The 22,058-nt window shown below is 42.9% G+C and overlaps 1 protein-coding gene across 1 annotated transcript in view; it reads left to right on the top strand.

Annotated features, from left to right (window-relative positions):
- CAPN9 (calpain 9) overlaps positions 1-22,058 on the top strand; it is a 48,935-nt gene that overhangs the window by 23,265 nt on the left and 3,612 nt on the right. Inside the window, exons 7-18 of the mRNA XM_045011525.1 lie at positions 68-153; positions 2,158-2,235; positions 6,172-6,332; positions 7,057-7,214; positions 7,716-7,924; positions 8,919-8,955; positions 10,888-10,968; positions 12,113-12,170; positions 15,457-15,521; positions 17,350-17,418; positions 20,106-20,184; positions 20,529-20,645. Of these exons, the coding sequence (XP_044867460.1) occupies positions 68-153; positions 2,158-2,235; positions 6,172-6,332; positions 7,057-7,214; positions 7,716-7,924; positions 8,919-8,955; positions 10,888-10,968; positions 12,113-12,170; positions 15,457-15,521; positions 17,350-17,418; positions 20,106-20,184; positions 20,529-20,645 (1,198 nt within the window). The remainder of the gene's footprint in view (positions 1-67; positions 154-2,157; positions 2,236-6,171; positions 6,333-7,056; positions 7,215-7,715; positions 7,925-8,918; positions 8,956-10,887; positions 10,969-12,112; positions 12,171-15,456; positions 15,522-17,349; positions 17,419-20,105; positions 20,185-20,528; positions 20,646-22,058) is intronic.

The raw sequence follows: 22,058 nt of genomic DNA, 5'->3' as shown, positions 1-22,058 counted from the left end.
CAGTAGCAATAGTCTCATTATATTTTAAGGCCACTCAGGAATTTCTCTGTTTTTGTCTTTTTTCTAGGTGAGCTACCAAGGCCGAAAGGTGCAACTCATACGGCCAAGAAATCCATGGGGGCAAGTGGAGTGGAATGGCCGTTGGAGTGACAAGTTAGTTTTATGTATAATAACTATTCGTATTGCATAGAGGTCAGACTGATGAGGAGGGAAGTCAAGTCAGTGTTCTGTATATAGTCTTCTGCAGTTATTTGCAGCTTAAGCTGTTTTTCAGCATTGTCTAATTAACAGCCTACACATGCAGAACAGGGCTGTCGTCATCATACAATCCTGACTTCAGCAGTGTCAAGACTGCTCAGTTAACATTTAAAGAGGCACTGTCAAGATTGTTTAGTCCCAAAATGTAGGTACTGCTAAAAATAGAAACATAATCCACTATTAATATAAATATCATTATTTTTAAGACAATTCCAGTGGAAAATATATAATTTGTATTATTTAAATATTCCCCTGCAGTATTTGCAACACAAACATCCAAACACTGTGCTATTACATGAGAGCTGGAAAGTGCTGAGGTAGTGTATAGGAATTGGACAGTATCTCTTTAAATATTTTGTGATCCCTCTAATGGCACTCACTGTGTTCTATGTTTCTGAAGCCAGAGCTCCAAGGTATATATGTAGGTTGGCCTTGCATGTTTTGTGTAGCTATTAAAGACCATTATTTGGATCACACTTGCCTGTGTGGTTCCTTCATATTACATTTTCTGTGTAAAGAGCAAAAGACCCAACAAATGCCAGCTGGGAAAAAAGTGAAACTCCCTAGTCTCTTTCACTATCCAAGCTGGATGAAATGAAAATAATAGTCATTTTAAAAGCAAACAGCATAAATGGTAAACAGTAGATTCTATTTTGGAAATTCCTACTAGCTATATTTTTCATGTTTGATTACATTTATACATGGCCTGTTTCTGAGATCACTTAAATTGCTTTACCTCCATTGTCTTCAACTGAGTTTTTTCCGATTTACGCTGGTATAAATGAGAGGAGACTCAGTTCCATAATATATCCTGACTGCCGCTTTAAAAATTGTGAAATAATTAACAGACTTGATAAATTTCCAGAACTGATTCAAATGTCCCTTCTCTTAAAACTATCAACAAATAAATCCCAGATATTTACATTTCTAAGGGTAGTTATGATCCTTTGTAAATTCCAAAAATGGGAGAATAGTTGATCAGTATAATTAGAGATGATTAAACCTCAAAAGATTTAGCAGTTAAGCTTGCAATAGGTATCAGGCCATTAGAGATTTTTATCCAAGGTGCTGTATCTGCCAAAAGGGGCTCTGATCCTGCATGTGGAACTGCTAATGCAGATCACAGTGCCCACACAGAGTCCTATGGAAGCCAATGGGACTCCATATGGGCATGGGAGTCTACACTAACATGTTGACTTGCAGGATCAGGGCTTAGGTTAGTAATCTCATGAGAGACTTCTAGTACTTCCTGCTTAGAATCAGGCTGGGATTACACTGCTGTAAGAGCAGGCTTTCATGAAACATCTAGGCTTTTCTGTTTCCATCCCTGCTAGAACCAGGAATTGCAGTAGTGAATGGAAATGAAAAAATAGATTTTCAGTTGGGACATCAGCTATTTCATTCTCTCTCTCCACTCATTTGTACAATTAAAAAGCATAATCCTGCTCCCACTGACTTCATCTGGGAGCAGTGGATGGTCCTAAACTACCAATAAACCTCATGGCAATAATGATACAGATGTACAACAAGGTTTACAGTACAGCGGATGTACAATCTAGAGATATACCACTCGCAGTATTTAAATTTACCTTGGTTTTTGTAGTATTCCCTATTCTCACTGTGGGAAACATTGCAAACACAGTGGTACTGTTCAATACAGCAGTGTTGTAACCTCAAGATTTTACATGTGATCCTGCTTCTGTCTAAGTAGATGGAAAGTTTGCCATTGGTTTTAACGGCAGCAGGATCAGGCTCCTTAAAGGCACCTGTTGTGGCTACTGCTCAAATAAAATCAATCTGAAAGCAGTGTAATCTGCTAACATATCCAGCTGCTGTCTTTGAGCCAAGGGAAATGAAGTGCTTGATAGCCTTGTAAAGCTTGACTTTGTTTCCTTGTAGTTCTTCTGAATGGCAGTCAGTCAGCCCATCGGAGCGAAAACGCCTGTGTCAGACAGTGCTAGATGATGGAGAATTCTGGTATGGTACCCCTTTGAATTATAAATATGCTGATGAGAATAAATACAGTAAGCAGGCAGGCCAAGTGAGGCAGAGGAGGATAGCTCGGAACTGGGAAATTAGTGCTTTAATCCAAAGAGAGGACTAGTACAATACAACCTGATATAAGTTGCTTTCAATTCACATATTCTTAATAACAGAGTATATCTTTAAGATGTTTAAAATGCCATACTTAGCAACTGGCATTAATATATTGAAAACACTGTGAATTCTAAAGTTCTCAAGATTGAAATGAATGACACCGTGATTGACTTGTTTCCTGAAGGGGTTAATCAGACACAGCTGATTTGCACAATGTAAGGAATGCTTCAAAAACAAGTCTGGCAAGTTTTGTATTGTCTAAATACTCCACTCCTGTACATCACATTTCATCTTACTAATGCCATTTGAATTGGGTGATTCTCTCAATGCAGCATTTGCCACGTTACCTCTTATGTGCCACACCCTGGTGAAAGAATGACTCATGAGGCTACACAAATGCTCTTTGCATATACTATGTGTGCTGTGCATCCTTAAGGACCTGAAAGTAGTGAAATCAGCACAGAGCAGCCTAACAGCTTCCGAAGAGTTTTCAGTTGTTTTTTCTCATATTTTGATGTCATTTAGAGCAGTGTGGTCTAGTAGATAGAAGACTTGACTGGGACTCAGGGGATCCGTGTATTATTTCCAGCTCTGCCACTGGCCTGCTGAAGCTGACCTTGAGCAAGAAATGTCACTCCTCGGTGCCTCAGTTTCCCCATCTGTAAAAGGATGCTGACCTCTTTGTAAAGCGCTTTGAGATCTACTGGTGAAAAATGCTACATAAGAGCTAGGTATTATTTAGAATTCAAAACAGCCTTGACAAATTGGAGAATTAGTCTGAATTCAACAAGATGAAATTCGGCAGAGATAAGCGCAAAGTTCTCCACTTTGGAAGGAAAAATCAAATGCATGGCTATAAAATGGGGAATAACTGGCTAGTGGGGTAGTACTGCTGAAAAGGATATGGGGGTTATAGTGGATCACAAATTGAATATGAGTCATCAATGTGATGCAGTGGTGAAAAAGGATAATATCATTCTCAGGTTTGTTTATAGGAGTATTGTTTGTAAGGCATGTAAGGTGATTGTCCCACTCTGCTTGGCACTGATGGGGCCTCAGCGGGAGTACTGTGTCCAGTTCTGGGCACCACACTTTAAGATAGACATGGAAAATGTGGAGAGAGTCCAGAGAAAATGATAAAAGATTTAGAAAATCTGGCCTATAAGGAAAGGTTAAAAAAAACTGGGCCTCTTTTGAAAAACAGTCTTGAAAAAAGAAGACTGGGGGGCAGGGACCTCATAACAATCTTCAGATATGTTAAGGGCTGTTACAGAAAGGACGGTGATCAATTGTTCTCCATGTCCACTGAAGGAAGGATGAGAAGTAATGGGCTTACTCTGCAGCAAGGGAGCAAGGTTAAATATTATGAAAAACTTTCTAACTATAAGGATAGTTAAGCTCTGGAATAGGCTTCCAAGGGAGGTCATGGAATCCTCATCACTGGACACCTGCCAGGGATAGTCTAGGTTTATTTGATCCTGCCTCAGCACAGGGAACTGGACTTGATGACTTCTCAAGTTCCCCTACAATTCTGTGATTCTGCTCAACATCTTAAATGTTCAGATTGTGAGCTCTCTGTGTTATGTGTACAGCACCAAGCACAATGGAGTTGAGGGGGTCCCTAGATTCTACTGCAGTAGACATAATAATAATAATTAATAATGGTTAAATCTTAATTTCAGGGATCTCAACAGATATTTACTTTGCAAGCCATTACATACCGCACCTGAAAATTAAAGGGAAAAAATGAAACAAACAGCTCACTGACAGTTTAAAAACTGGAGCTATTCTATAGCTTCTGGATATGACTAGCTTTCATGCATCTCTCAGAGCACATGGATTATGTGCTACATTATAAATAATAATAGGACCTACATGTGGAGGTTTTTTCTGTCATGTTTTACCAATTTATTCTCATGCATTCTATGTGGGCTCATCTCAAATAGAAAAGGGAAATTTGTCAAAAAAGATGAGGCAGTTTAAAGCAAGACCAAAGATCAGAGTGGCATAAAGCAAACTACAGAAGGCTGCATGATCTGTGTTAAATATGGATGAAAACACATTTTAAGACATTTCAAATGGGAAATATGTTTTTGATAAAAAATTTTGTCTTTTATCCTTTGGGTTCCTGGTAACTAGGAACTAGCAAGACCTTCAGGGTAACATGTTCAGAGCTAGATTCCGATCTAAGTAACTTACGAGTTACTCTGGATTTACACCAAGAGTAACTAAGGTCAGTCTTGATAAGGGAGGCTAGAGAGAAGAGGCCAATTCCACATGCATTATTGTGCTTCTACCAGAGGGGAAAGATTAACCCAGGGGCTAGTTAGCAAATCAGCTTCTAATTCTCTCTGTCTCTGCCTCCCTGCCTCTCTTTCGAAGATGTAGGGCCATATTCTGCTCTCAGTCGCCCCAGTGTAAATCCAGAGCAACCCCAACGAAGTGCTGATAAGTACTTCACATGTACATCAGTGTAATGAAGAGCAGAATTTGCAGTACTTGGCCCAAAAGACATAAATTATGCAACACAGCCAGGAAACTTGTGCCAGGTACACAAAAGCAAAAGGGGTTCTTATCCAGCCCTTATTCTCAATGTACCAAGGACAGACATGAGATGCTGGAGTGCACCTGGCTTGCGGAGCTAGCAATACATTGGAGGGAGACACAATACAAAAAGGGAGACACAGACAGTGAAATCAAACTGTGTCATTTGCTCCCTTATCAAAAATGTGCGGTGAAAAGTTTCTAGGACAACGTAAGTTAAAGTGTAACCCTAGACTCCTTTTACTTATTCAGCAGAATATGGAATCTATTATAGCTGGTGGGCCTGTGATGTTGCTACCCCTGTGTGCTATTGTGAGGATTGCATCCTGTCAACACCCACCCATACACATTGCCTGGCGCACACTGGCTTTTTCCTGCTATTCTTGTTCATTTGTGTCATTCAGCCACTAAGGCCCAGATCTTCAAAGGTTGATTTCAATGGATGTTAGGAACCTAAATATCTTTGAGGATCTAGGCCTACCTGCCCAACTTGTTACCTGGTTTCCGCTACACTGTTTTCCTGCTCTATTTCCCGTGCTAGCCAGCAGCGGCTGCTGTATTGCACACCAGTCTCTGACTTGGTAAATACTTCCCCTACTGGTTCTTACTCCAGTTCAGTTCAGGTCTGAGTGCCGACCCATTCACAGCAAGCAAAGTGCCAGTGGGCCCCTCCAGTGTCTTGCTGCACATTGGGCTGTCTGCATGCTTCTTGGTATGTGGGTTGGGATGGTCGCACACAGCGTATCACACTTGGTTGTAGTTCAATTCTGGCAGACCTTTTACCCCCTCCGTACTATTTTTCCACTAAAAAGGATCACGGAGCCCAGGAGCTGTGAGACTAGAAGACTAGAGCCTCCCTTCTCACACCAGTTTTACACTAGTGTCATTCCGTTGGGGTTGATTCTGCTCTCTCCCTGACGCTGGTGTAAATCAGGCATCACTCAGATGAAATCAGTGGCATCTCACTATATTAAGACTGGTATAAGAGAGATCAGAATCAGGCCCATTGGAGCCAATGGAGTTACTTGTGATTACACTTGTGTAACGGAGAGGAGAATCAGGTCTATGGGGAGAGATCTTCACCTGGTGTAAATCAGCATAGCTCCAATGATGTCAATGAAGCTACAGTAATTTACAGAAACTGATGATCTGGCCCTATATTCTGATACTCTGCATTTTGAATTGGTCTGTGGGAGTAGTTTCTGCCTAGGCTGCTGCTTCTGTTCAGTCACTAGTGTGATGCACTGACTGGTTTCCCTTCCTTTCATTTAGGATGAATTTTGAAGACTTCAAAACACATTTTGATAAAGTTGAGATCTGCAACCTCACCCCAGATGCTCTTGAGGACAATGCTACCAACAAGTGGGAAGTGACGGTCCATCAAGGGAGCTGGGTCAGGGGTTCCACTGCTGGAGGGTGCAGAAATTTTCTAGGTGAACAGAGATTTCTTTAGAAAAATTTCACACTCCCGTGGAAGCATCCATTATAGACACAGAATTCTTCACCCCTTTGTAACTTCCACAAGCATGTCCTGAATAAGGCCAGAGGAGTCTCAACTAGCTGAAACCCAGCAAAATATCAAAACAGTCACCAGATTCCACTTGAGAGAAATAATTTTCTTTGTGTTTCAGTTTTGTACACCTCTTTCTCCTCTCACGTACATTTGTGCAAACTCGGAGTAACTCCACTGAGGTCAGTTAAGTTACACCCATGTCACAGGGCTATAAGTGAGGAGAATCCAGCCTTTTCCATCACATTCTGATCATGCTGGTGTAACTTGAAGTGACTCCCCTGATTGAATGGAGTTACGCCAGATTTACACCAGTATGAATGAGATCAGAAGTTGATCCTTTGTGCTTTTATATTTTCAAGAAAACCCCATTTAATTGTCTTGTAACTTTCATCTCCGATTTAAACCATTGCTGTTCAATGAGAGATTGGGTCTAAATTCTGCTATTGTTTATACTAAAATCCAAGTCCCTCAGGATTTGGCTCTTTGTCTGCAGAATTGTATTGAAATCATCAAGATACATAATGGAAAATGGAAAAATAAAACAAGCATAAAACCCCCAAACCTCAAATTACTCTCTATTGACCTTTTTGGCTCAGTTTAATTTTTTTTGAGGGGAAAAACGTCTGTGTTCTTTGCTTTGGCAGACACCTTTTGGACCAATCCACAGATCAAGCTGCGTTTGACAGAGAAAGATGATGGGCAAGATGAATGCACGTTTATAGCAGCTCTGATGCAAAAGAATCGACGTAAACTCAGGAAACTCGGTGCTGAAATGCTGACAATTGGCTATGCTATTTATGAGGTACTTGGTATTTTACAATGTAGTAGCCATGTTTGCTCTTTCTCTCTCTCTCTCTCCCCCCTTGTATCTCTCTGTGTATCAGTCTAGATTTCTGCATCACACCTATTGCTGTGGTATCTAATCACCTGTGTTCTTTAAATAATGATGAGAATGGTAGCTTTCCCTTTAAAATGTCCTAATATTGGTGCAGAAGGGCTTTGCCAAAATGGATTTTCTCCATCCTAGATCCCCTGCATACAAAGCCTGCCTAACCTTAGAGTCTGAGAGCTAGATTCCCCTGGCATCCAAGCTCCATTCAGCACAGGAGAGTGGGGTGGGAGGAGTGCCAGGGGCTAATGGTGACTTCCTGATCCTGAAGCCAGTGAATCATGCATGTATCTGGCCCTATGATTCTAGATCAGGAAGGGAGGTGGGAATCTGACATGTCTGAACCACGCACATCAGTTACTTTGCATACAATAATGAATAAACCTGAAATCCCTGCTTCAAATTCTATTGCAGAGCCCTAGCAAAGATGGACACTTGAACAAAGACTTTTTCAGATACCACCCTTCCAAGGCAAGGAGCAAAACCTACATTAATTTAAGGGAAGTCTCTGACCGAGTCAAGTTGCCACCTGGGGACTATGTTATTGTTCCTACTACTTTTGAGCCACACCAGGAAGCTGACTTCTGCCTGAGAATCTTCTCTGAGAAAAAAGCCATCACAGAGTAAGTAATCAGTGGGGAGTGGTCAGTCAAACAGATTTCCTGCAATGTCCAAAACACTCACACACCAGTCATGTTAATTGGGTTTTTAAAGAACCATGAGAGATTCCTGAGGACATTCTCCCCATCTTGCTCCAGGCAAGAGACACCAGAGATGAAGAACCATCCCTCCCATCCACTTCCTGCAGTGCCCTTGCCTGCTATGTAAGGCTCCCAATGAATTAAATGGAGTTCATTGCCAGAGCAACTCTTGTAATTAACAAAAGTTAACCTGTGGTGCTGTGCACTAGATCTCAGCCAGGGGAATCTAGTAAACTAGGCTTTTCCCCTTTTCTTTTTGTTTGTTATTATAGGGTGTGTTGTTTTTGTTTGTTGGGGGGGGGGTTGTGTGGGAGGATTGGCAGTTTTTTTGCAACAAAGTAGGGAAGAAAGAATTAGATGAGTTTTTGAACTCTGGTGAATGCTTCTATTTCAGGAGGACCTAAATCAGAAACCCCTTTTCCAATACACTTTAAATGTGGTAGAAAAATTCTACCATGACTCCAGACTTTATTTTCCAATTTTTAGCCCACTCTGGCTATTTTTGTGGGTATTAGGAGGTGGGGAAATCAGACTTGTAATGAAAACTCAGTTGCAACCTTAACTGTGAAGAGTCAGTAGCTGCTCCATAGTATATATTGTTCTGCACATGTTTGTTTCCTGTCTGAATGAGCATGTTTAATAAAGAATAAGTTATTTTTAACAAGCATTTGCACAACCTATAAAAAGTGAAATTAACCCCTGTACAGATGGCTCACACTAGGCCTAGGAACCACTTAAACTCTCTTTTGAGTTTAAGTGATGCAAAGACCTCACCCTCTGCATGGGGATGAATTTCACTCAAAGTGAATAATTCGTTCAGTAAAAATACTATGTTTGCTTTTACTTCTGGAAAATTTAAACAGAAAGGATCCCCAGCAAAGTCTTTTGTTATTGAGTATATTTTTGTTTCCCTCAGGGATGTGGATGAAAACGTTGACATTAATCTCCCAGAGGTAAATCTACAGAGCTAAAATAAGGAGTGGATAATTCAGCATAATCCAATATGCTCCACTTGTACTTTTTCATTTCACTTGAATTTTATGAGAATGCCAATCTTGTGTGTGTGAAATCTGCAGTTGTGTTGGGTTTAGTAAAACAACCATAATAATACAATAATAATAATGAATAATTCTTCCAATTGTTTGCTGATAGGCAGCTAAAATCAGAAAGAAATTAAGGGCTGGCTCCTCACCTGGTATAAATCAACATAGCTACTGAAATCAGTGGACCTGAGCTGATGTGCACCAGCTAAAGATCTGGCCATTAGCCGTACTGTGCAGTATTACACAGTTAGGGGCACACAACCAATTCACACTCAAACATGCACACATATTCTCAGGACATTTGGGGGTCAGAAGCTTGATACTGCATTTTCATAAAAATGATTAGACAATTTTTGCTGCTGAACATTAAGCTGATTTTTACACTTTAAAAAATCTGACAGGCAGCCCTTGAACCACTTTGTAGTCACTATATTTGGGTGTTGACTGAGCTAGATCTTGTTCTCCTTATTCCTGCAAATAGTCCCACTGATTGCAGTGGAGATACTTGCAGAAGGAAAGTAAGCCAAGATTCAGCTTTGCATCTCTTTGGTGCTATTTTACTCAGTTTTCCCCTTGCTTCCAGAGACTGGGTAGCAAATTGAGCTTTACATTTCCAGATTCTCAAGGTCACAGTCATTAGTGATATACATCTATCCTAGGTATAAATTAATGGAGATATCCTATCTCTGAGAACTGGAAGGGACCTTGAAAGGTCATTGAGTCCAGCCCCCTGCCTTCACTAGCAGGACCAAGTACTGATTTTTGCCCCAGATTCCGAAGTGGCCCCCTCAAGGATTGAGCTCACAACCCTGGGTTTAAGCAAGCCAATGCTCAAACCACTGAGCTATCCCTCACCCCCTGCCATATGGCATCTGAATGGTAGTAGATAAATGATGGGCTAAGTGTCATGTTGGGTGTATATTGGTCAGAAAAATGAGTGTAAGTGTCAAATCAATGTAACTTCCACCATGTTGGCATTCAGTGGATATACAGTAACTTCTTTGTTGGGCACCGTGCGGGACCTTCCTCACTTAGTTGATTCTCCTTCAGTGCACACCCTTCCAGTACATGGGCATGCAAGTTGCACTCATTTTGCACAGCCACTGAGTGTCAAAATAGGGCAAGTTACACTACTTTGCTGCCTACATCTATTTTATGATCAACTTACACCCAGCCTTATATTTCACACAGCAGTTAATATCACCACTGAATTTGGCCCAGAGACTTCCATAACAGTTGCACCTGTTTATCCGAGGCTTCACTTGGCTGAACGTGTTTATAAAATGGAAAACTGATAGTTTTGAGACAGTGTAGCATTGGAAGCCACCAATGATCAGCTGTTCAGCTCCAGTGCTCTGCCTGCTCCTTAGCCCGTGCTATTGAGTATTCCTATTGGAAATGGAAGGTGAAAATTTCTAAGACGTTGGGTGCCCAAGGGGGTTAAGTTTTTCATACATAATACACCTTTCAGATTTTGTTATATCTGTTTCAAGATGCATAGCACTCCCCAATGTGCTGAAAGCATGGCTGGCTTGCTTAATTGTTACCCTGCAATTGCAGGGGCCTCAAACATCAGTGCATCTTAGTTTCTCCTGTTCTCTGCCTGTGACACATCATAATTTAGCTTCCTGTGGGCTGTAATACTTGGGTCTCGTTTCAGTGGTTGGGTTTAGTGTGCGGGTGCCGGCTGTGTCACTCCCCTATGATATACAGGAGGCCAGACTAGATGATCTGGTGCTCCCTTCTAGCCTTAAACTGTGTTACTGTGACTGTTGCTCATAATCTGCGTGCAGGAACCAGTGTTAGCTCTATGATAGTTTTAATGTCTCCCTGTTCTTGTAGCCCCCTAAACCAACCCCACCGCAACAAGAAACCGAAGAAGAAAAACAGTTCCGGGAATTGTTTAAACAGGTTGCCGGAGAGGTGAGTGCGTACTCAGAACACTTTTAGCTTTGTCTTATAGTGATGACTATGATCTAATGTCATGCTTCAGGGCTTTAGCTGGTCCTCTGAGGTGGTCAGTAAGGAAGTTTTTCCCAATACACACTTGTAATCTGTGGGGAGGGGGCCTCACCTTCCTCTGACAGAGATCTGCCACAGGCAGAGCCGTGATTCCAGCTGGGGTGGGCCGGTGCTCTGAGGTGGTGCAATCAGGTTGGTGAGTCTTGTTTGTATGATCACCAGATTTGGGGTCAGGAAGGAATTTTCTCCCAGGTCAGATTAGCAAGGAAACTGGGGGAGAGGGTTGCCTCCTCTGCAGCATGGGCCATGCATCACTTGCGAGGCTCATCTGCATGTATCTCAAACCCAATCAATTCCCTGGCATCACAGGGGCCTTGGGCAGTAGTCTTTCCTGTTCTTTGCTTGTGGCACACAATAGTTTTGTCTCCTGAGGACTAAAATGCTTCAGTTTAACTGACATCATTGGGCTCAACACAGGGGTATTTGGATGAAGTTTAACGGCCTGTGAAGTGCAGGAGGTCTGATGATCCCTTCTAGCTTTAAACTTTATGAAACTATAAAAATCATGAATGTTTTACAAAAACTGGGATGGGAACAACCCTATGTAGCTGAAAAATATATTTCTGTTGTCACATAAATCCACGTGAAGTGGAAATTCAGGGTTCCATATGTAATATGTTTACTTGCAGTATATATTCAGCCACTAGATGTCTCTATGTCCTTTATAAAGTTCCTAACCATGTGGTCCCTGGTAAACAAAGGAGACAACACTAGAACACAAGCTATGAGGGAGCCTGTTTGTGTCTGAAGCTGCAGTTATTTTGTTTGAATAAACACCTCCTGTTTGAGAAGAACTGTGATTCCATGTAGCATATCAGTGAGCAGCTCAGTTGTATTTTGTCATCTCCTTCTTTTATTTTAGTCCTTCTGTTGTTTGTGCAATTCACTATTTCTTGGATTTCAGCAGCAAGCTGTAAGCCCAGTGACAGTAGTGCAGTAGAGTTTTGTGGTTGTCAGATTGATGATATTTGCATTCTGTTAGGCTTTCCATATGTCTGATTCTAGACACCCAAAAGTAACAGCTGATTTAATTTCTCAACTCTAGGACATGGAGATAACTGCAGAGGAACTTGAATATGTTCTGAATGCTGTATTAAAAAAAGGTAAGTGTTAATAACAACTTTATTTGCACTTATATAGCAGCTTTCATCCAAGGACCTCAAAGGGCTTTATAAAAGTGGATATTATCCCCAATTTACAGATGGGAAAACTGAGGCACTGCCTAGTAACTTGCATAATGTCACACAGCAAGTCACTGGTGGAGTCGGGAACAGAACCCAAGTTCCCTGACCTAACCCCAAGCCTACACTGTCTCCCAGAAAAATCCATCTCAGAGCAGTGATGCCTATTCCCGGTTCTGGAGAAAGAAGATTGTCTTATGACTAAGGCAGTGGACTGAGACTCAGGAGATCCTGCCTCTACCATAGAATTTCTGCATAACCTAGGCTAACTCATTTAATCTCTCAGTTTCCCCATATGTAAAATGATATCACAAACAAATGATAATAGTAACAAATAGTGACAAAACCAAAGAAGAAATTGTGAAAAGTACAAGGTCTATTTGCATCCTCATGAAGAAAATGAGACTCAATGAGTTACTGGGAGCAGAACTGATGTTTCCTGGGGTATCTAAATTTCATGTGGCTTTCTGATTCTTAAAATAGTCAGAGAAAAGGAAACTCCAAGCCATTCTTCACAATTCAAACAGCAGCTTGTATTTACATTTGATGGGAGTGTGCAGGAAGCCTGTGTGTGCTCATCTCAGCACGTGCTCCATTCACTGAACAGCATCAATGCCCACTAAATATCTGCTCATGCACAAGGCACACTGGGTCCACAAAATGAGATCATAAACACTGCTGCTGTTATTTTCTTCCTACCTGTAATTACCCTGTGGCTTCCAGTGTGACAGTGTTCTTCACTTTCCATCCTCAGCTGTTCTGTAGCTCTGCAGGGTGCTGTTACACAGTTGTTTGGTTTCAACCCAGAAGTGGCTTAACTTCAGTAGGACGACCATATTTTCCCAAAGGGAAAACGGGACACCACACTGGGCTGGCCCAAGGCCTGCTCCCAGCCCCCCACAAGTCCCTTCATCCAGCCCTTCCTTCCTCTTGCCCATGTGGGGCTGGCCCAAGGCGGTGCCAGCCCGAGCCTCCTCTGCCGCCCGCCTGCTTGGGGCTGGCCTGAGGTCCCTCTCTACCACTGCCCGCTTGCGGCCTGCCCAAGGACCTCCGACCTCCTGCATGTGGGGCCAGCCCAAGACCCCCTGCCACCAACCCGTGCAGGGCTGGCCTGGCCCGATCCCAAGACCTCCCTCCCATTGCTGCTTGCTCCCTCCCCCCCCCCATTCCTTTGCACCCTGTTAGGGGTCACACCCCAATAAGGATTGCACCTGCTTTTTTGGCAAAACTGGGCATTTGTCCAGTTTACTTTTGCCAGCTGGCCATCAGTCGGCAAGAACAAAATGGACAAATGCCCAGTTTTGCCAAAAAGGTCAGGATGACCAGGACAGGGCTTAAAAAAGGGAGCGTTCTGGCCAAAACAGGACATATGGTCACCTACACTTCGGTGATGCGTGAAGTGGCCTCTGTATAAGAAGGCATAAATTCTGCTCCCAGTTACGCTGATGTGAATCCTGAGGGACTTGATTGAAGTCAGTGGAGTCACTCCAAATTTACACCACAGTAACCAACAACAGTATTTGGCCATAGACAGTTAAAAAATATGCAGTGTGGATTACAGAGGTCTATTTTGCTTAGTTTGTTAATCATCTTCTAAGGTTTGTTGAGCACTGTGGGATTCTTTGATGAAGCATGCTTAGCAACGTGTCACCCATTTTTCTGGTCTCCAGTTGTTCTGGTGCATCTGCTGCTGAGCACTTTGTTATCATCCTGTGGATCTGGGCTCAGCACTTTCAGGAATAGCCCATCCTTAACCTCCAGCTATGCTCCTTTTGGGTACTATGCAGGCTATGGGGAGGGGGCAAGGGCTCGTTGTGTTGAGGCTGGTGAATGTCTTGCCACACTCTGCAGTTATAGGTGTAGTTCAGCACATTTCCCCTTCCACTTAACCTCAGGACTGAACCCATACAGCCCAGATCCTCAAAAATCCACACAACTGCCACTGACTTAATGGGAGTTATGAATCCATATTTTTGCAGATCTGGGCCTGTGACTATCTGTGGCAGGCCAAACAATAACAAAAAGGCATGCCCATGAAGGTTAGAAACAGAAGGGAAAAAAACTCCCCCTGCCCAGGGCTTTGGTTTGACTCATCAAACAAGTAGCACAAAGGACCTCCAATTACTTTAGAAATTGTAGACCCTCCTCAGAAGAGTTTGCCTCCAAAACAAAATGGGTTCAGTTGCCTATAGCATGCCTTGCCCAGACCAGGATTCCAAACTAGTTGCCAGGGAAACGACATTTCCCAGCAATTCCACACCCCTGGATCCCACAGCAAGGCCAGTTGGGAATTACCCCAGTCCGTTCTTACCACCAAAGGAGAGGAGAGGTCTGGCCCCCCTGCTTATAGGGCTCCCACCTCAGGGCCTATGTGCTGAGTCAGCAGTGTGGTGTTCTACAAATCTCAGCTCACCTCCCCAAGATAACTTCCTCCCTTCACTGACCACATCCTCTGCTCCATAGATATTTTAAAAAGTCACAGCTGGGATGGGGTAGTGCTGACTTACAGGTCTCACAAATCTTAAATGGCAGGTGCATCCTGTTACGCTATTATACTACTATGATTCTGATTAGTTGGTTCCCTCCCCCTCATCATGAAAACACTGGAAATCAAAATGTTTAATATTTGTGTTAAAAGGTAAAATGTTACCTAAAGTAAATTCTAAGGGATTGATCCAACACCCAGTGAAGTCAATAATGGTGGGTCCCATTAGGCTCTCAATGACTGCACTGAGCTTTGGATCAGGCAATATTTTTTAGTGGCTAATTCAAAAGTATGTGTAACACCCGTTAAGACAACAATAAATACATAAAATATATGGACGTGTATTTTTTAAACTGTGAGTCTATCAGCTCTACTCTGCATCATCAGATTGATGAGATGATCAATCCCTGCTTGACTGTTAATAACGTCATTTTATTATATTTAAATTTTTAAAGGATTTTTACAAAGCTAGTCCTGCAGCTCTTACTGTCTTGCGTAGTCATATTGAATGAGATTTTAACTGACGTCAGTGGAGGTTTCTCATGTGAGTAGAGGCAGCAGAGTTGGCCTCCAAGTGAATTACTCTTTTGGAATTACAGGTAGTGGTCATAGGAGTATCTTTGGAACTATATCTTCCTTTTTTCCATTGTTAATTTTTTAGACTTTAAGTTTATGCCCAATGACTTTATTTCTTATTTAACTTGATTATTGTGCTTTTTTCAGCAAAGGACATCAAATTCAAGAAAGTAAGCCTCATGACATGTAGAAACATCATCTCTCTTATGGATGTATCCTTTCAAATAAATGCTAATGTGAATTCTCTGGGGCACTGAATGTATGCAAGGGCCCTGCCTGAGGGATCTTTCTCATCCCCGATACTAGACATGAATGCAATATTGTGATACAGTGGAGGTACACGAAGCACAGCAAACAGATGATGTCAAAATTGTATTCCAGCTTTTATTATAGAAACTTAGAGCAGGACTTTTCAAAACCATTCAGGTTGTACCATAGACTCCAGTGTAGTCCATGGCTGAGCTCTTCTGAAAATCTCACCCATTTTATTTATATATAAGATGTTGCTATTTCAACTACTGGGCAGCAATCTGAAAAACCTGGAAATGACTGTCAGTCAGATCCTTGTGCTCCAAAAAGTGGACATCCAGCCCTTTACAACTGCCTGATCACTACTGAAGCTTCCTAGAATAGCTTCTTCCCTTCTATAGGTACTTTGTTGAGCCTGCTCCTCTGATAGCTGGCCATTTAATATTGCAGCCCAAGCAGCCACAGCCCTAACATGGCAGCTGGCTGCTGCTTGCTGTATCTGTCTCCTATCCAGCTAGTAAGTTCTCCTCTTTTGTTTTTGTTTCTCCAGCCCATTATTTGTGGCACCTCTTCACAAATACTTGCAATAAAAGCCCAAACAAAACAAAACAAAACTGCCTCTGGTTTGAGATACAGCTACCAACTCAAAACTCAGCCCAGGTTGGTCAAAGATGGTTGTTAAGATTTGTGAGGCTCTCAAGCAAATCTGCCCAGTTTTGAATAAAACCTGGGACCATTTATTCTTTTGCTGAATAATGGGAAGTACCACTCTACAGAAGATGGCAGCTTCTAAAACTACTCTGGCCTAAGTTTTTAAACCTGAGTGTGTGAAGTTCAGCACCTAAATCCACGCTTAGGCATCCAAGTAAGTGGTCTGATTTTCAGAGGTGCTTGAGCACCTTTACAATCCTGTTGGAGCTGTGGGTGCTCAGTGCCTCTTCAAATCAGGCCACCCACTCAGGGGCTAATGTGTGTCGGGTATAGTTGCCAGACTTCGGGCAGACCCAGATTTGAACACTGTGGCCTGTAGGAATGCTTGCTGCATTGGTAGCCATTAGGAAGGTTCTCTCCTGAAAAATTAAGATAAAATGTTGAGACGATGTGGAAGTAGTAGTCATCACTGGCCACATCCTGATGCCCTCACTCATGCAAAATTTCTTAGTAAGGGCCCCATCCTGTGACAGACTTAGCACCTCCGGGGAGGTTCTTCTGAGTGTCTCAGATCCCATTAAAATCAGCACTTTGCAGGATCAGGGCCCTAAGGACTGAGGGAGCCCTGACAGGATTTTCCCACATGTGAGAAAGAAGCATGTTCTAACAAATCTCAATACCCCTATATAAAAAGTACCTCAGCTTTCTATAGCAACTGTCCCAAACACCAAGGCCAGGTTCTGCCACTCACGCTACAAGTAGTTCCATTGGTTTTTGACTGACTCCGGGTAGCAGAATCTGGCCCTGAGATAGCAATACTGATAATGCAGTGGGTGAGCAATTCCTGTAAAATATGGTAGCATGTTTTTATCAGGTAGTTTAATTCTCTGAATCATTCCTATCCAATTGGAATCCAAAGCTGCTCTTGCTGTGGGACAGTGTTCTCCCTACATTACTCAGCAGAGATATCACACAACGTTCTAGATTTCCAACAGCAATCATTGCAATTGTTTGCTCTCAACAGCATCATAGGCTTCCTAGTGTAGATATTCTTATCTGAGTAAAGGAATGACTGGTAGATTTGGACAGAATATGGGATTTCATTTAACCAGTATTTTTCCTTAATGTGGGTTTTACTAGTCCAGTGGTAATGGGAAACTGGAATTTAATGAGTTCAAGATTTTCTGGGACAAACTAAAGAAGTGGCTGGTATGTGACTGTATTCATTATTTTAAGTCTTCATCATTGGAGTTTTTTAGGAAAATGTCAGACAAACATATTTCAGAGATGGTCTAGATATACTTGATTCTGCCACAGCACAAGATGAACTACTAGATGTTTTCTTATGGTTCCCTTCCAGCCCTATATTTCTATGATTTTCAGAAACAAAAATCTAATGGCATATGTCTTCAAAAGCACAAAATATTGATTAAAAACACAAGCTCTTAGAATATGTGTTTTCTTCTGGGAAGTATAACCAATTTTGAGTTTTCCATTGCCCCAAACCAGAATGGTTTACTGGGAATATCAGTGATTTTGATAAGCTAAGAAGCTATGTTTGAGGTAATGAATTTCAGAAATGTGTTTCAATAGGAGGCCAATCAAAATAACACTTGAGGATTCTATTCCTATTGTTTCACACAAGAAGATAATGCTGACTTGTGATTAGTGGAAAATAGTCACATGATGAATTATTGTGTTTCCATTGTTTATCTCCTTAGCAATAAGCAATACTGAGGGTCTGGAACAATGTTAGCCAGTTAGGCTCCAATTCTGCAAACACTTACACATTTTATCTAACTTTACTACCATGAGTAGTCCCTTTGAAATCAATGACATTATTATGGTAGTAAAGTTAAGCATGTGAGTATATGTTTGCAGGATTGCAGATCAAGGCAAAATAATTGTTTCCTCATGGGTCATTAATAATCTCTGAATTTATGCTCCATCCAGGATGATCATTGCAATTTTCTGCTTCCTGGATTTTTCATCCAAAGTCTGAATTGTTTTTCTGGATCACTTCACTTCATCAGTCTGTTAATACAAATGTTTGATTTTTTTAAACTGGTACACTTAAGAAATGCATGCTTCCAATGGAGAGATTTCCAGATAGTTCTGATTAAAACATTCAGAGTGAATATAACAATGGATGTAAGTAATTCACAGTTGAGTGAAGATCATAGAATATCAGGGACCTCAGGAGGTCATCTAGTCCAACCCCCCTGCTCAAAGCAGGACCAGTCCCCAACTAAATCCCTAAATGGGCCCCTCAAGGATTGAACTCACAATGCTGGGTTTAGCAGGCCAATGCTCAAACCACTGAGCTATCTCTCCTGTGCCCCCCCCTTATTTTTAGGGGGGGAGTTGAAGAAAAAGCACCCCAGTGCAGCACCGCCACAGGGCTCTCCCTCCGTGTGCCCCAGCCCTGAGGGGGTGGAAAGAGAGGACATGTCAGGGGTGTAGCAGCTCAGATATGGAGACCAGCCCTGGCACAGCCTAGAAGCCAGGATGGGGCTGGGAGAATCCACAGGGGCCTCAGACCCTACCCCTCCAGCCGCCAGCCACCTTGTAGGAGCAGGCTAAGAGCCAGGGCAGCAGAGAGGGATGGGGTGGGGAGCAGCAAGAATGGGAGGGCAGAGAACGGGCCCCCAAAGGACTCACTGTAGCCCCAGAGAGACCCCCAACCCCACTGTCACTAGACCCCCATCCTCAAGAGAAACCCCAAACTTTACTTTTACTGCACCCCGAGAGACCTCTAACCACACTGTCACTACACACCCACCCCTAAGGCCCCCAACCCCACTGAATCACATTGTACCCCATCCTCTGAGAGACCCCCAACCTCGGTGTCATTGCACCCCCACCCCTGAGATCCCCCCCAAGCCCATTGAATCTCACAGAGCCCCTGCTCTCTGAGAGACCCCTATCCCCACTGTCACTGCACCCCCATGCTCTGAGAGACCCGGTCCCTACTGAATGTCACTGCACACTCTCCCCCTTGAGGCCTCCCCAACCCTACTGACTTTCACTGCACCCCTACCTCCAAGAGATCCCCCAAACCCACTGTCACTGCAACCCCTCAGGCACCCCCAAGCCCCACTGATTGTCCCCCACTCCTGAGGCTCCCCATCCCCACTCTTACTGCCTCCTCAGTCCCTATTCCCAAAGAGACCCCCAACTCCATTGAATCTCACTGCACTCTAGCCCCCTATTCCCAAATAGACCGCACTGAATTTCACAAAGCCGTCAGACCTCCCCCACTCAAACTCTCAGGATATAGTTTGTTTTAGTAATTTGCATAAAAGAAATAGGTATACATACCTTACTGAGCTGAAAATTGCATGTGTTGTATATTATATATATGCAAAAATTTTGAGTTGTCCGTGTCAAGTGCATGAAAATTAACTTTGGCTAAGATTGTGATAGACCCCCCCACCCCCTTACTTCTTTCAGACCACTTTAAGCACTGCCTCTCTCTCTCTCTCTCTCGCACACACGCACACACACACACACACACACAATACTCAGCAAAAAGTTTTGGATGGTTTCACATACTCCTTTTATCTTAGGTAAGGGCTCACCCTTGCAGTTATGTTAATTGAAGAGTGAGTTCACACACCTAATGATCTCAATGAGCTTTTAACTCATCCCATAACAACTTTCACTCAGCTCATAACAAATATGATAGAGATAGCTTGATCCCAAATATACCCTCAGTTACACAGTCAGATTGGATCCAGACCAAAGTCCCCTCAACTTCCTTAAATGTTTGTGCTAAATCAAGAGTTTTTAAAGATAGGCATCTAGAACATGAAACACCATTGCTTTATGTGCTACAAATACGTGAGATTTGTTATCTTACTAAATGCTGAATGTCTACGTTTTCCCCCATGCAGAGTATCTACGTTCATTTTGATTCTGATCATTCCGGCACCATGTCCTCCTATGAGCTTCGTAGTGCCCTAACAGATGCAGGTAAAAGAAATATTCTGTTTAGGTTGGGAAAACAGAAAAACTATGGGGCAGATCCTCGACTGGAGACTGAACTTTCACTGTCACTGGAACAATGTGTAGAGTGAAAACTGTCAACATTTCTTATTTCTGAATTCTACATCTATTTTAGATGTAAACCAGTTTGCAGTCAGCTCAGTTTCTGCTAGAGGCAGGGAATCAGTCCATAGAGTACTTGCCCACTAACAATTTTTCAACAAATAACTAGATTATTTATTAAAGTCTCACAGATTTCTTTTCAGATCAGTTAGGTCCCTTCTGCTGCTGCTTCTTTATTTGTTTGTTTGTTTGTTTGTTTATTTTTAAAGGATTTCAACTCAATAATTACCTGCTGCAGCTGATTGTCCTCAGATATTCTGATGACGGGTTCCAGATTGATTTTGATGACTTCCTAAATTGCTTAATTCGCCTAGAGAATGCAAGCCGTGAGTATCCACTTTTGCTGAAATCATATGTGTAACACACTCACAAAGTTTGGGTTATGTTCCTGGTAAAGGCTGGTCCACTAAAGGATAACAGTCCACTGCTGCAACTAGCTAGTGGAGTTACTTCTCTAGCTCAAGTACTAGAGGTCTGCCCTATGATCTTGAAGGCCTCAATTTCAAATGCTGTCAGTGATCCATGTAAGGGATTGTTAGATGTGCACATGTGTTGACATTACTCACTTTTTAACTATTTGTTTGGGTTTTTGACTGAAAAATATAACTCACTATACAGCTATGAATTCTGGCTCTCGATTCATTTGCATGCAGGGATCTTTCTCTGTCCAGACAAATAGCAGTTAAAAGGGATGGGCAAATCAGCCTCTGATTAAAGTGATCCTCTGACCCAGGCTCAAAACTTAGACCAAACCCAACCCCTTTATGAGGATCAAAAACAGTTTAGTTAACTTTTTTAAACAATATTATTAAGTTTTTTGCTTCTTTCTCCTTTCTGGTTCCAGCCTGTGCTGGAAATTGAAGGGTCAAAACACAGAGAGGGAGTAGGTATTTCTGCTATATTCTCACCATAAATTTTTAGAATCAGGAAATGCAGATAGTCTGGATATTACTCCTGGGGAAATTCTGTGCCACTGTGCATGCACAGAATTTATGCCCCCTGCAGGTTTCTTTGCTTCCCCACAGAAAAATGACTTTCTGATGGGACAAGCAAAGGGATGCCACAAGAGCAGTCATGTGACTCTCCTCAATAGTATGTTTTGTGTGCCCAGGGCAGCCGTCAGAGAGGTAAATCAGTGTGGGGCAGGAGGCAGGACTGGGGAAAACCCGTTTGGTGGTTCTTACCTTGTGCCGAGTTCAGTGGCTAGACTGGGCTGGGGAGGATGGGACTTCCTCTTCCCCTGCACGGCATCTGGGGCCAGGTCAGACCCACCTCCAGATTTCTCCCCTGGCTGCAGGAAGCTCTGCAAACTCCCCCCTCACCCAACCTTTCCGGCATCCATTGCTCCTCAGCTGCAGGGGGAGGGATCCCTGTACAGGGAACTGCTCCCCCATCCGTCCAACCCTCGTGTATCCAGATCCTCTCATACCCAGACCCTCCCACCATGCCTCATTCCCCTGCACTCAGAACCCCCCCAATGAGCCCCACTCCCCCTGCACCTGGACATCCTGACGAGCCACCCTCACACAGATCCCCACTCCGCTGAGCCCCAATCAGTTGCACATGGATCCCCACCCCACTGAGCCCCACTCTCCCAGCATCTGGACACCCCCCCCCCAGGTTCCCCCACACCCGGACACCCCCCCCCAAGTTCCCCCACACCCAGACCCCCCTGCCAAGCTCTATCCCCTCCACACCCAGACCGACCCCACCCACCCCCGCTGAGCCCCAGCCACCTT

The sequence above is a fragment of the Mauremys mutica genome, chromosome 3 (assembly GCF_020497125.1).
Source record: "Mauremys mutica isolate MM-2020 ecotype Southern chromosome 3, ASM2049712v1, whole genome shotgun sequence".
In the NCBI taxonomy this organism is placed as follows: Eukaryota; Metazoa; Chordata; order Testudines; family Geoemydidae; genus Mauremys; species Mauremys mutica.
Note: the sequence above shows the minus strand (reverse complement) of the source record. Positions and strands in the feature narration are given on the sequence as shown.